General features: G+C 43.7%; 1 protein-coding gene across 4 annotated transcripts in view; it reads left to right on the top strand.

Annotated features, from left to right (window-relative positions):
- Positions 1–13,640, top strand: part of pcdh7b (protocadherin 7b) — a 102,894-nt gene extending 89,254 nt beyond the window's left edge. For 2 of the 4 annotated variants that reach the window (XM_010735282.3, XM_019276806.2), the window contains exon 3: positions 10,292–13,640. In XM_010735282.3, the coding sequence (XP_010733584.1) occupies positions 10,292–10,764 (473 nt within the window). In that variant the 3' untranslated portion in view covers positions 10,765–13,640. Of the gene's footprint in view, positions 1–8,994; positions 9,014–10,291 lie in introns of all 4 variants that reach the window. The other 2 variants (XM_019276808.2, XM_019276810.2) reach the window with 2 other exon arrangements.
- The last annotated feature ends 1,421 nt before the right edge of the window (positions 13,641–15,061 follow it).

Below are 15,061 nucleotides of genomic sequence, written 5' to 3'. Positions count from 1 at the left end.
CTGACACCTCCGTAGCTGGTGAAGCAGGGCAGGGAGTGAAAGATAGTGAAAATGTTCAAATGGGCTTTTTTTTTTCCCTTTCTTCCCCTTGCTGCTTCATGCTGCATAATGTGACCCAACACGCAAAACCTCTTAAGGATGAGGAGAGGACTCGGGTTAGTGTGCAACACAGCTTGAATGTCCTTGCGTCGAAGCACATATGAATATAAACACATATGGGGGAGATATAAAAATATGTACATGCATTACTATCTGTTAATGCTGTCAATCTCAAAAGGTGATTTCTATGTATGGGATGTGCATATTTTCTACGGTCAGCGGTTAGACTCTTATTCAACCAATGAAAAGATGTTTTGTTACATCATGATAAAGATAATCGATGATCGAGTTTTTATCCAAGGATAGATGACAAACTCTGTGATCTCTCTGAACCGAGTCAGACTGGATTACACCGATTTTAATCTATTAAAATAGTTCTGATTAGGCCAATGTGCTATGTGGGGACATGTAGGACAGCCTTGTCATATATAACCCTAACCAAGTGAGGTGGACGTAAACAGGAGAGTTGAGGCTCAGAACAACTTGCACGTCGTCCCAATCCAAACGTACATTTGAATAATTTATATATTCAATATTAAACGGTTCAGTGATGACTCTGTGAACATAGATTTTCATTTCTGGTGCTAAACGTGTCTCTGTACGGTGTTTCAGGTTGATTTTGTAAGCCAGTTTCTGAGAAAAAGAGTTTCGTGCTCCAGAAAGCAATCATTTTTGCAGATGATATACCGTTATTTCCGGACGTGCACTTTAATTAAGACATTATTCAAAGCCTCACAATGCAAGTTGTTTAATTGCTCTTGTAGTGCTTCTAATTTATTCTATTGCTATATCTGTTTCTCTATTTATCTTTGCTCATTTCTAACATCTGAGTATCTCATCTTAATAATGAGTAACTATGAAAATGTCGATTGACAAATCTAGGACGACAGTCATCAGTAACCCTCTTTTTAAGCCTTTCCAGTTTACAAATGTTCAGCTGCAGATGGTCCTCCGTGTACCACGCAGCAGATTTCCCCACCAGACTCATTGACAGTACACCCCACTCCTCCTCCTCCTCTCTTTTATGGATGCATCCCATAATGGAGGAATCATCAGAGAAAATCTGGAGGTGGCGTGACCCACAGTTGAGTTTCAAGTCAAAGATAGTTACTGAATAAGCAAGGTGACAGCACAGTGCCTCTCTGCAGCAGCAAATCCAATATACTGCTCCGGGAGGGAACAAACTGTGGCCTATCTGTGAGATAGTCTATAATCCAGGACACCTTGGCGTTATCAGGCTGTATCGCTCTGAGCTTCTGCCTCAGCAAGAGTGGCTGGATAGTGTTTAAGGCACTCAAGAAATCAAAGATCACGATTTTCACCGAGCTCCCAAGCCTCTCCTAGCGAGAACACGCCTGATATATGATGACATTCTGTCATCACGCGGAATATCTGGACACGTTTTTTTTTTTGTACATACGACTGGTATGCGCATCGGAGCTGATCAAGGTTGTCTGCCATGTAGGAATGAAGCCTCCATGCTGTCACAGAAGCCTTCCATGTTTGAAGGATAACACTGTGGGTGGTTTTCACAGCCGAGGCACCCTGGTCAGACTCAAGGATACATTAAAGAGGTTCTGGAGAACCTATTTGCTGACTGGCACATCCTTTTAGCGCTTTCATCAAGGGGCTGCGCTGTGCAGAGACATTTGATGCAGTTTGTTTTTAGCCTTCCCAGTAGGAGTTGGAAAAAAAACCTGTCTGATCACTTGTTTGGTTTCCCCGGGCATCGCTCTGCAATCCTGTGTCTTGAAGTGTTGTCACATCCCAGTATCTTAATAATGAAGCCATTAACAGAGAGGAAAGATGAGCAAGATTACCAAAAAAAAAAAGTACCAAATAAAAGGTTAAAGGCAGCCTTTTGCTTTAGATTTGAGAAACAGATGCCCTGTCTTGATTCCAAGGTCCATTTTGTCCAAATTTGTCATCATTTTAATGCGCATAATGTTCACAACTCCCACAAAATAAGTTCAAAAATAACCACTGCTCTACCCGCCATCAGCGAGCCTTGATCAGCTCGGTCCCCCTCAGTGTTTCGAGGCAGAACACACACATCATGTTCTGAGAACCTGCTGAAACACAGAAAACGAATCCCTCTGGAAAACAAGGGCTCGGGGATAATGTGCCTTTTTTTATTTTTTTATTCTGCCCTGGAGTGGAGCCTCTGTGTGCCTGTTTATCAGCCTACACTGTGAAAAGCCCAAAGCCTGTCCCCTCGAGGTCAGCATAATTACCCTCGCCGCCACCTCCACATTTCCACCACTGGCTTTTCCATTAAGGTCGTGACTCACGACGGCCGTCTCGAATGTTGAGCCGGGCGCTAATTGCTACAGTCGGGATGATAAGCATGTAGTGGGTGTCATTCGGCTGACTCACGAGCTAACTAGCTAGCCTGTCACTGTTTACCACTTATGACAAGGAGAACCTTTGTATTAGACATCCGCTGCTGAGGAAGCTGGACTCTGTGATGGATTGGGAGGACGGACTCTTTTTTACTTTGGTGTCGGTTTGGGTGCTTTTATTTTGTAATTCTGAAAAAAAAATGGCACTCGTGCGACAGTCATTTTTAATATGTAGGTCATACTAAACGCACAGTAAGACACAATCCACTGCTAGTGTCAAAGCTCCATATTTTATGCGCCGCTTAAGGCTAAACATGTTCCGCGCGGTCACCATTCATTTCAAGTGTATCGGCTGGAGAGCCACAGTTGCTACCCCTAAGTCATCTCGGAAACTCTTGCCCCTTTTAGAATATGCTTCACCGTGATTTAGATGTTTTCTGTCATTGGTACGATCTGTAAAATAAAAAAATCACTATTTTATTTTTTTATTTTAGGGAGGATTTAATCGAAATTGTATTTTGACAAATAACCATTTAATGGTGTAAAACAGGCTATTGTGTGAGTGTGCCTGGGAGTGTGCGATAAGAGTAACAGTGGAGGAGAAGCAATGACACTTCTTTTTCTAAAGACTGGAGAGAGAGAGAGAGAGGTGGTTGAGAGAAGAAGAATTTAGAGGAATAATAAACAATAAAAAAACACACACTTTTTATTTATTTATTATAACTGATTTAACCCCTCGCTCACACACTCACACAGTAGCTCAGTTAAGCCCTACCATTTTCTACACACCCACACCCCCTTCATCCTGTGTTTGTCTTATCAAATAATACTGTGTGCTTTTTCTTCTTCTTGTCTGTGGCTGGGAATGCCGACACACACACACACACACACACACACACACACACACATGCTGCATGGTTAATGTAAGGTTTTTTTTTGTTGTTTTTTTTTGCTCCCACCACACCACACATTGTCTGCGTGGTGTTGAGCCGTATTGTTTTATCGGTCGCTAGCAGCGTTGCATGTGTGCACCATGGCAGAGCGGCTAATGCTAATCCTTGTGGGTCTTTCTCCGGAGTGTTTTGTATAAGCTCGGAGTGCCACGCTGGAAGGAAAAGAAAAAGAAAACACAGGAGCTCCTTTATAACTATACTTGGGTGTTTTTGTTTGTTTGTTTCGGAGGCATGAATGAATTACACGTACGGAGATGTGAGATGCATCTAGTGATTTTCTGTGGATTCAGAACATATTTAAGAGGTCTTCTTTTTTTTTTTTTAGCTTTTCATTTCACTAGTCTTGTGCGTTTATCTGTGTGTGTTTGTGGCAGGAAGCCAGCACCATCATTCTTATTAGCAGAGTGGATGAGTCACTCCGCTCCCTCTCCTCTCCACATCATCCTGCTGTTGTTCCACTTATAGATGAGGTCAGGGGTCAGAAGTGCTCTGAGGACAGCGGCCTGTGCCGTCTGCATTCCTGTGCAAAGACATGCCTCCGTTAAACACGACTACCACCTGCCGTAAAAAAGGCAGCGTCGGCCCTGCACGTGCGCTTATTAACGCACGAGGGAGCATGACATGCAGGGACACTTTATTTACTGAGTGCTGACTGTTCATATGGGCCAAGAGAGAGAGAGAGAGAGAGAAAGAGGAACGTGTGCAGAGGAGGAGGGAGAGCGCAGGCCGCATTTGATAATTGGCTGAGAGATCGTCACCAGAATGAAATTATGCTAGTTAATCTCTCCTCAATTAATTACCTCAGGAGCAGGCCGCAGTACATTCATTATTCCAGAAAGAGTATTGACCCTGCTGGGAGGAAAAAAAAAAGCAACCATATCATACCCACAACGCCTACCTGCAGGGTTACTGTCGTACTAGTTAGCAGATCTAGTCACCTTTAAGTATGGATGACCTTCCCCGTACAGTTTGAGTTTCAGGCATCCTTAAAAAAATATTTTTTTTAATCTTTCCTCCCGCTCACTCGCTCAACCTTTCCTCTCCTCCTCATCTCTTCTGTGCACCTCTTGAAGGCATGGCGGGGCGGCAGATTATTCCCCGAGCCACCCCCCTCGCCAAGTCGGTAAATACTTCCAGAAGCTCGGGAGGCCAAAGAATGAATCACCTGCTGCCGCTTTCAACAGCGTTCCCCCGGCCGGCCAATAAGCAGCACTGTTAGAGCGAGGAAAGGTTGCACAGGGCAAATACGAGTCGGTGAACAATTGTCGTTTCGTACGTATACGGCTGCGTTAAATATGTCATTTCCCTCCTTCTCCTTCGATCAAAATTGGCCCACTCCCCCTTTGCTTGCGAGATATTAAGTGGAACCAACGGGGGTCGCATATTTGAGAGTCGGATTTAAATTAGTGTGCACTCGCCGACGTTAACGCCGTCAATTAATGCCGTCGCTCGCGGTGCACGCCGTGACTCGGATTTTCAAAAGGTCACTGCTCCCCAGGACTCTCTCTCTCTCTCTCTCTTTCTTTCCCCGTCCCTCCCTTAATTGTCTCGCAAACATCTCAGCGAGGGAAAGACAAATATCGCCTTTTTTTCCCGTGGATATTGTTCCGTCTGAACTCGCCGTCACAGCGTTAATAATTAAGCACCTCTTCTTTTTTCCCTCAGCCTCTCAGGATCGTTTCCTTCCCTTCACCTTATTTTCCTCTCCTCCCAGGCCCTTCTCCTCCTCCTTCTTCTCCCCTCTTTCCTTCCTTTTTTTTTCCCGTTGCCCCACAGCCACCTTTGGTCGCACATGTGTGCATGTGTGTTCAGCGTCTGTCTGCCTGTCTTTGATGCGGAGGACCTCTCTCGGCTATGAGGCAATGCCACAGGGGCCCCTGCAAAGCCAGACAGCCAAACGCGGGGAGACTCGCGCTCTTACACCATAATTAGTCGGCAAGTTTCACCTAATTAAGCGGGACCCTATTAGAGGAGGGAACGAGTAGAAAGGGAAAGACGAGAAAAAAAGAGGACCGCGGCTCTTCTTTGGTGTTGTTTGCTGGTTTCATTCCTATCTCCGTCTCCTTGTATCGCCTCTTTTTATTCAGTCATGAGTATTTCCAACAGCAACGGTTGTTCAGGATAAATATTTCATTTTCCTTCCCTCGGCTGCATGGAGTAATCTGTATGACACCCAGCAATGTACACTGTCATCTCCGCGCTGATTGCTCAGCGCCGCCGAAATAGATCTGTCCGTACAGGCGGGCCCCTTTGATGAGGGGTGCGAGGCAATCACGAGCCCAGACTCGCTGTTCCCACACAGGCGCCCTCTCGTGCCTCCCCCCCGAAAAAAGAAAGAAAAACTCTTTCTCTCCCTTCTTGTCTCGAACAAGATGTTCCATTCTGGCTTCAAATTGGAACCATGCGGCCCGCGGTGTTAATGGCATTTGGAGGCTAAAAGTGTGTTCTTTTTTGATTTTTTGAGTTTTCTTAATGTGGGAAATGTGATGGAGGCATATTAGATCGAGGTGAGCGGCGCCCCGGCATCTGCCTGCAACACAGGGCTTCATTGTCGGAGAGATAATTTGAAACCTTAAACGAGCTAAATCGAGGTCTTTTTGGATTGATAAGTTAATATGTGAGAGCACCTTGGGACCACGTGTTGTTTTTTTTCTTTTTGGAGACTACAGTACGTCTTCTGTTGTCATGTCATCGCTGTTTCTCCTTCTCCCGTCTTTGCTAACGTCCCCGATTCTTTCTCCTCCCGTCTCCCTGACTCTCCTCTCCTCTCCACTGCTCTCTTTGGCAGTGTGTTTGGCCTGTGACGGCCCAGAGGCAGCCATGCTGTCTTCTCTACTCAATCTGCCGTTTTCCCTTCTTCTCCCAGGCCCTGACCCTGCTATACTCAGCAGCTCGCGCACACTCCTTCCCCTCCTTGACTTTCTCTTTCTGTCTATCCTTCTCCCTCATGGCATCCTCCTCCTCTTTCCTTGCTCTGACCCCTATCTGCTGTCCGGTCCGACTTGCGAGGCCCGTCAAAGACAGAGCGTCGACCCACACACACAAAAAAAAAAAAAGCAGGCGTATCACCTCTGTTTTGTCCTCTTCACTCCAACTCTCACTCCCTCCCCTTCTTCCCTTCCTTCCCTCTGAATGCCTCAGCTGTTTGGCTTGAAGCCGCCGGCCCGAAGAAAGAAAGAGGGCAAAAGGTTAGGGAGCTAGTAAGAAGAGTTTTATAGAGGAATGAGAGGGAAGAAGAAGAAGTGAAGAAGCGGGGGGTCCACTTGTGGACTGGCAAGTGGACTTTGCTTGACACGCTGCAGTGAAAACACAGTGTACAGTACGATGACACAAACAAACACACTGAACTGTAATTGCCCAGAAATGCCCACGCAACAGACATTAGGGTGCATATGCCCAGAAGCGATAACAGTCTAACCCTCCGTGTTTCTTTGTTTTCTTTCCTCTGCTGCCACTGCAGCATCTTAGCGGGCGCTAAAGACGCCGCATCAAATCGCTGCTGTAGCCCGGGCGGCGGAGGTTCTTTTTTGAAAATACCCCCACAGTGTAATCTAGTCAGCCGATAAGCCAGAGCGGCTGACTAAAAGCCAGCTAAGAAAAGCCACAGCTCCAACCAGTGCAGCCACTGGCCCACTTTTTTTCAGCCTTCAGCCCTCGAAAAAATGAAAAAGTCTTCAGTATAGACACAGCGTGAGGCACAAATATCTCCGAGCGCCGCTCCACATCGGCGTCCCACTGGGTAATCATTGCTTCAGCGACGCGCGACTTTTATCCATATGGAGTTACATCTTCCGAAAATTCGTCTTCCCGTTCCTACGCCGTCTCTCCTCGAACCCACCTGCCAGTCACCTCCCCCTCATCCGCCTCCCCGCTCTTTTGAGTGAATGTAAAAGAGGGCTAATGGCTCGCGTTGAGGGCTATTACGAGCACCGAGATAGCGGCGCCCGGCCTGTGCTTGTTCTCACCCGCCTCAACGGGGGTGGGGGACGTAACCTGGTATAGAGGGGGCCCTCCTTGTTGGAGGGGCTCTCAGTGTTGCAGAGAGGCTTGACCCACTTGTATTGTGTTATGTTGTGGCTGATAGTGCGGGCTCGCGGGATGTTTCTGAATATGTAACAAAAAAAGCCTGCTACACTGCTGCGCCGCGCCTTAAGGGCTTTTTCTTTGAAGATATTTTCTACGTCCTGATTTCTGAATCGGGTCTTGAAAGGGCTCATGGATATGTTTGGAAGCGATGTTGTGTGTCTTAACTGCAGAAATACAACAACAGTTGATGATTTTTAAAAAATAAATCAATTTCTAATGCTTTTATTCTGTGGACTTCAATTCTTAGATTTATAATCAAGTCTGAATCCAGGAAGAGGAGATTCTTGAAGTATGAATGACGTCAAGGGGACGTTAAAATTAATTTAGCAATCCCAATTAGCCCAAGCTGAAGCTGACCCCAGCGTACTTTATTTGTCCGGAGCTACAGGACAGATGGATTTAAGTGGTTTTAAAGTACTCGATGGTCCAACCTCAAGAGGGAAAACAAAAGCATATTTTTGCTTTGATATAGCAGCCCAATTCATTAGCTCAGTGGGAAACGTCTTCATTTTTAATTTTTTTTAGCAAGCCTGCAGAGTCAATGGACCGTGGCTAGGAAATAATCAGCCTCCTTTCAACGCACAACACAGCGGCACACGAGAACGCGGGGCAGCGGAGATGCGATGCCGAAGATTGGCTGCTTACCCCCAAGAGTTTGTCTAAATGTGACCAGGGTTGAGGAGGCCTTATGGTGCATTGTAGGTAGCCTTGATGGCTCGACTGTAGGTGCAAACGAGCAGGACGATCAGTATCAGTATCCGCTTGACTTTCTTTTTGACGTCTGTGTTCGTCAAGATGAGACGGAGAGGAGAGGAAGATCATCCATGATCCACAGCCGCCGTTACCATTTTCACCCCATCAGCCGGCACGTTGACTATTTGTGATTTGCCATCGTGTCTCTCCGTTTTTGTTTAGTTGTTTTTATTTCTCCCAATTATTTCACGATTTACATTTCATTAAACAGAACCGCTCAGTCGTTTTTGGGCTCGGGCTGATGAAAGTTATTTGATTTTTTTCTATCGAGTGGCGGTTGCTCCCCGAGGCATTGGCTATATATTGACTGGCAATCATCAGTTGATGCTTTACAAAGGTAATTTGTGACATGAAAATGGATCCTAATAGGTATTTAGTAGAAAATGACATTTTTCTGGCATTCTTGAAGTATCGTCGAACATTTCGCTGAGAGGCATTCGCAGCGTTGATTAAAACCTCAAATCAGTAGGCCTACAGAGGACTGTCATCCTGTTTTTTTTTGTTTTTTTCCAGCTCTTTAGTTTGATTTCTCTGTCTTCTCTTCCTTCGCTGTCCTTGTCTGCGGCTGCATCGTGTCCTCAGTCATGTGTCTGCTCTGCATAAACACTGTTTTTGGTGCTGTTGTGTCTTTTTAGTTTACAGTTTCAAAAATGCAGCTGCGGGTTCTCACACAGCATATATATAAAAATTATATATATATATATTATTGCATAAGTGCAAAACATAAAGAGTGATTTCTGTTCTATTTTTTTCTTTTACAGGAGAAAAAGAGCATTAAAAGTAAGCCATGGTCCAAACTCTTGTTTTTATTTTGATTATTTTTTGTTTTTTTTTGTAACTATGGGCAAAGGCATGCTTGGCTTGGTTTGCACTCACCCTCGCTTCTGCTTGATTTTGGTTCTCCATACTTTGCATCAGGTCATGAATAAATTACATCTAACATAACATTGGCACTCGTATTAACTCTGGCACTGTGCAATGTCTTAAGCATTCAGTCAGGGCTTTTGGAGCAGACTCCTTCCTTCCTTCCTTCCTTCCTTCCTTCCTTCTTTCCTTTCCTTCCTTCCTTCCTTCCTTCCCGCCTTACAGTTTTTCGTTCACTCAACTTTGGTTTGCTGTATCCGGGATAAACGTCACATATTGCACTTGAATAAAGCTCCTCGCACTGTCTGACAGTTGTTGTCCTGGTTGTACTATTGTAAGCACATAATTTGCTTTTCACGATAATACAGTAGACGTAGTTAATCTGAGGACAGCTCCTAGTTAAGTAATTGGTTAAGACCCCCCCTCATTAGTGAACTTAAGAGGGTATCAGGACGTTTTAGCCGCACAAAGCTATTAAGCTACTTAGATCAGGATGTGATTGCTGCCTGTCAATCACCAGATAAGAAATTTAAGGGTGTTGTCGGTGTTGCCTCGTAAACATACACACACATTACAGACACACACACATACACACAGACAGCAGGCCTAATTATGCAGCTTACCTTCTACCTACTCTCTCCATCGCTGCCCTCCTTCCCTCCCCTCTCCGCACAAACACGTTTTGAAAGCATGACATTATTTCAACTCTGATTCACGCCACCGTTTTTTAGTTTGAGGCTGTTGTCGTAGCCAGTGGAGTCTTCTTCTTCTTCTTTTTTATTTTTAATTTATATTTTTATTGTTGTTTTCTGTTCCCGTTTCTGTCATGTGGTATGGGTTCTGCATGAAAACATGCAATTGTTTTTTTTTTTATCCGTACAAGATTGATTCTATTCACTGGGTGATACAATTCAGACTGTGACAATAGGTAAACCATTGTGGCAAGTTTTGATTGGTTTTCACCCTTCTCCATCAAACCTTGAGATGCGGTGATGACCTCATTAGGGAGAAAATACAGATTCACGCATCTAATTAAGGACATCATAATAGCCCAATCATGTGACACACACCAAACACTTACTGCAAGGAAATTTTTTAGCCGAAAAAAAAAAGGCAGTTTATCATTAAATATCCCACTTTAGTGAAGCAAACAAGGTCACTTACTTTTTTTTTTTCTCCTTCTGCTTCCTCTAGACGCCCGGCCTTTGCCTGACGTAGCCATGACTGGCAAGTGCACCCGGGAATGCGACGAGTACGGCCACTCGGACTCCTGCTGGATGCCTGTGCGCACGTCGCCTGAGCGACGGCCATCCAAGTCAACCACCACCCCACAACAACCAAAGCTTTCAACTTTCATGAGCGGCAACGGCAGCGGCAGCAGCAGCGCAGAGCATCCCGGCAGCCAAGAGACCCTCGCCATGGCCGCCATGGCCAACGGAGACCCAACTGCCGCTCACATGATGGGCGACCGCAATCGCAACCTGCTCAACAAAAAGATGGCTTCCTCCTCCTCCTCCTACGAGGCCTTCGGCTCGCCTTCCTACGGCTCGCCAGGAAGTGGGGAGGAGACGCTGGGCCACCCCACCGAGGAGATCCCTCTGGCACCTACTGGGGAGTACAAGCCCACGTCCTGTGGTACTCTGACGCGACGGGAGGTGTACCTGTGAGCTGGGAGGGTTTGACGCACCTGCTGTGCCACAATATATGGCATTAAAACACAACACTAAGCATAGTTGCTTACTACCCACCACCGTTACAGCTCTAGAAGCTTTTAGCCGCCCTTGTTCTACGCAAGGTAGGACTAATCTTTCTCCAAAGACTTTTACAACAGCTCCTTAATGAAAAATCTAAGTGGATATATAAACATAGTACCATTTTTTAAAGTGCTAATTCCGGCCGTGACCTGGAAGAAACGAGGAGGAGGAGGAAAAACTGTTGAGGGCATTGATGGGGACTTGGGATGAGGCTCTTGGGACATGATCTGCTGCCTGACAGTCAATCTGTACAATAATCAACTCATTTTACATAATACAGTACATGCATGCATTAACCCGCTCCCCCTCCCTGCCCCGTCCTACATGAAGGTCCCATTCCTTGAAGATGACACTGTACAAAAAGAGACTTTTTCTTTTTCTGTTTGTGTTTTTTCTAGAAACAAAGTTGTACATGTGGACTATTTTGACTTCAAAGTGTGTCTGGTTATGCCTTTTTATTTTATTTTTTATTATTATTATTATTTCAGAACAGTGCAGCACTCTCGCCATGATGTTCAGTGGCTGCAACAATATATTGGACATAGTGGTCTCTATCATACCGAGCTGTCCGTGGATTTTTCGTCATCTTGACTGTGATAAAAGTCGCTCAATAGCAGACCAAAACTATTCAACTCGTACATGGACGGAAAAAGACTAAGCTTTAAATACTCAGCCCGGTAAACAACACTCGTCTCTCTCGAAAAGGGAGATTCTTGGACAGACAAACAAAGAGCCAATGGAATTTACTGCAACAACACCTCGCTGCAGACTACGACACCGCTGGTATGACGAGCAGAAACGATGACTGAGTCTAACCTACCAGTGCGTACGCTCTCCACGGGTGAAAAGTCACTCATTGTACATAAACATTGGACCACAGCAACAACGCTTACTGCTCTCATTCCCTTTTGTCTTGCTACCTTTCCTCAGTCTCTCGTTCTTTGTCTTTGATTGGCGAGGTGGAGACCAAACCCTCCCCACACCCCCCCCTTCTTACGAAATGCAAAATTTAGAGCCATGACATATCGCCGCATTTGGCTGGAAAAAAAAGCATGTGTGTACATGGTTTGTGCATATTCGGATCACCTCAGTCGGGATTGCTACTGTTGCTATATCGAGTTGTGAAACCCTGTTTTACGCAAATCACACATGCGGATTCATTTAAACTGAGGCCAGTGGCGCTGCTGTACTGACTGAAAATCCTGGGTAAGCACAGTGTGTGGCATGCCGAGATTAAAATTATGGAGGTGCAACTGAAATTGTATGTGTGTATGGGCCAGATATGCAGTATATAGTGTGTGTGTTTTGACTATATTTAGTGTATACTGTAGATGTACACCGATTATAGGCTTAGGAGAGCGTAAACATGGCCAAGCTGGTCCTAAAACAGCTGCAAGGACAGCTTTTTACTGTTATTCCTCTTTTTTTTTTTAATCTTTTTTTTTTTTTGTTGTGTGATAGACTGAGCAATAAATATCATAATGTACACGTGACCAACAAGCATCAACTTCTTTCTCCACTTCTATCTCAAAGCCTCCAATGTGACAATAACCCACCACGACGTGGCTGTCCAAGAGTCCTTTTTTTAGCACTTGTAGATGTTTGCTTTCCATAAAGTACATGGTGATGGCATCTTTGAGCACGAATGTAAGAATCAGCTCAATGGAGAACAATCAAAAAGCAACGTCTGTACGCGCAGATACCAGGAAGGTTTTTTTGTTTTTGTTTTTTTGATTACTGGAAAAAAAATGGTGTCAAAGTGAAACCAAAGCTTCGCAAACAGGATGAAGCATCCCCCCCCCATTACACAGAAAAATAGCTTTCCGGGAGAACTTTGCTTTAAGTACACATTACATGATTTGTTTGAAGTTAAAATGAAGGATTTAAGAATGTGACTTCTCAACTTAAAAAAAAGCATCCACTACTCTCTCTCGAAGCTGACCACACACAACATGACAATGTTGAGATGTTGTGCCTCCCTGGTCTACAGTGACGTTTCTTTTCTTTTCTATTTTTTTTTTTCCCGCAGCTATACAGAGGCGCAAAATCTCATGACTGTAATAAAGCAAAAGAATATCAGATGCAATGGAACTTTTTTTGTATGTTAGCAAAACCCCTTTGGTTTGACCGGAGCTGCTTTTTTTCTGCATTTCCGGCAATCTATAGTCTGTAAGTACTACTCGTTGTTCGAAAGAAAGTGCTCCTATACTTATCAACTGTATACATGAATATTTACTTTTTACTGCACGTTTAAATGGGAACTTACTTCACTTACTGAGAAGGAAGGAGAAAAAAAAAACTGTAAAACAAAATGTACAAAAAAAAAAAATGTTTTCCCTGTAAACATGGAAATCCACCTTGTTGCTTGCTTTTGTTATACCTAAAGAAACATGTAGTACAACTTAGTACATCAGTTAAGACCATCCGGTTTGTTCCTTTTTTTTGTTTTTGGAATTTTTCATACTTAACCAAATTTCCGTCAACGTCTCTCGTGTCACCACGCAAACTCAAACCTCTCACACGTTCCATTCACACCGACTTTATACCACGAGAATTGCAATTTTTTACCCGCATCTTGTATTTTACTTTGTGATCCCATGCATTGATTTCCTACACGATAACAGTCAAAACCGTGGAAATGATCATATTCTTTTTCTTTCTTTCTTTTATCTGGTGCCACTTTGTATATTTAGAGTGCTTCTGAAAAAAAAGGGAAAAAAACTACATAAAAAAAAAAATACTAGAGTGAATGCAAATATGCAATTGTGCCTTTTTATACCAATTGGTATGATTAAAAATGTTGGTTTGGAATGGTGCATAAACAATTACGTTGACATGGTTACAAAAGTAGATGGGTTGGCATTTTAGAACGGACTGAAATACATTTGCATCTCTTAGATGAAATCCCATGATGTCAAAGGCTTATTGGAGGACGACCAGTCAAATATCAGCGAGCCTGTAAGACTAATACTCAAATGGCTATTGTTCACTGGGTTCAATTATCTTGTTGAAATATCCATTTCTAGCATAGTGCATTACCGAATGAGTACAGGTACATTCAAAAAGTTGCTTGTTGGTAGTATTAATAATGATATAATGGATTTTTTTGTCGTGTTCCACTCATGTACATGTATGACATCAGAGGTCAAGTAACCTTCTTTGTGCATGAAACAAGCTCTAGGACTGAATATAGAAGCAGAGAGAGATAGTGTGGGGGGAAAAAAAGAACAAAAAAAAAAAATGCTTGGAGACATTTGACTGCTGAGAGCTGAGGGAGCCGAGAGATAAAAATGCTAATGTGACGGCATACTAGAAGGAGTAGAAGTGTAGAGGGGGGAGAGTAAGAAGAAAAAAAAAAAGCTGCAAGGGAGAGTGGCTGACAGAACACACACCTCAGGATGTGCCGAGCAACACAACGACGCTCACGTGCAGATTTACAGTAACGTGCATATGGGTAGGTGATGAAACCCGGGCCCGACAAATGAGAGCGCAGCGATGTTTGCTGTGATACTGCAAGGAGGTGCTTTGAATTTCGAGATCAGATGAAGTGAAAGCAGACTCGGCAGCGTGAGCCTCAGACAAAAAAAAAAAAGGGAGGCATGAAAGAAACGGTGACAAAATATTGGCAACTTCACTAACTACAGTGCACACTAGTTCATTTCTGCTTTTCGGATATTCACCGAGCTATGCTCCAGAAGTCTGGACACTTTTAGGCGGTATAAAGTTATTTTTCTTAGCTTTTGACAGAAAACATAAAAAAATGTTTGAATCTTGCTGTCCGAGGTGTGTGTTCAGTCTGCGCCCTCCTCTATTCGTATAGCCTTCACAGTGTGTAATGAGATTTGTAATATTAACCATTACTATTTGTCCTGCGACTTGGATGTTGATATAGAAATTGAGGAACAAATTTATCATCGTTTAATATGAGTCACTATGCACGCAGCTTAGCTGAACATGGCAAAGTGTATTGAACGCAAGTCCACTTCTATTTATGAGATATTTTACATAATTTAATTTGCTTTTGTACAGGTTTGTGTAAATAAATGCTTGTCATTTTTGTCTCTGCAGAAATTAAAATATAACACGGTAAAACAAAGTTTTGTCTGTGATGTTTGTTTTTCGAACAACAGAAAAGAAAAATATTAATTTATTGGTAAAGCAACACCATAACATAACACTTTTAGTTATTTAAGTAAAGTAACTCATTTTA

This window comes from Larimichthys crocea, chromosome XIV, assembly GCF_000972845.2.
Source record: "Larimichthys crocea isolate SSNF chromosome XIV, L_crocea_2.0, whole genome shotgun sequence".
Classification (NCBI taxonomy): Eukaryota; Metazoa; Chordata; class Actinopteri; family Sciaenidae; genus Larimichthys; species Larimichthys crocea.
This window is presented reverse-complemented; position numbering and strand designations above follow the sequence as displayed.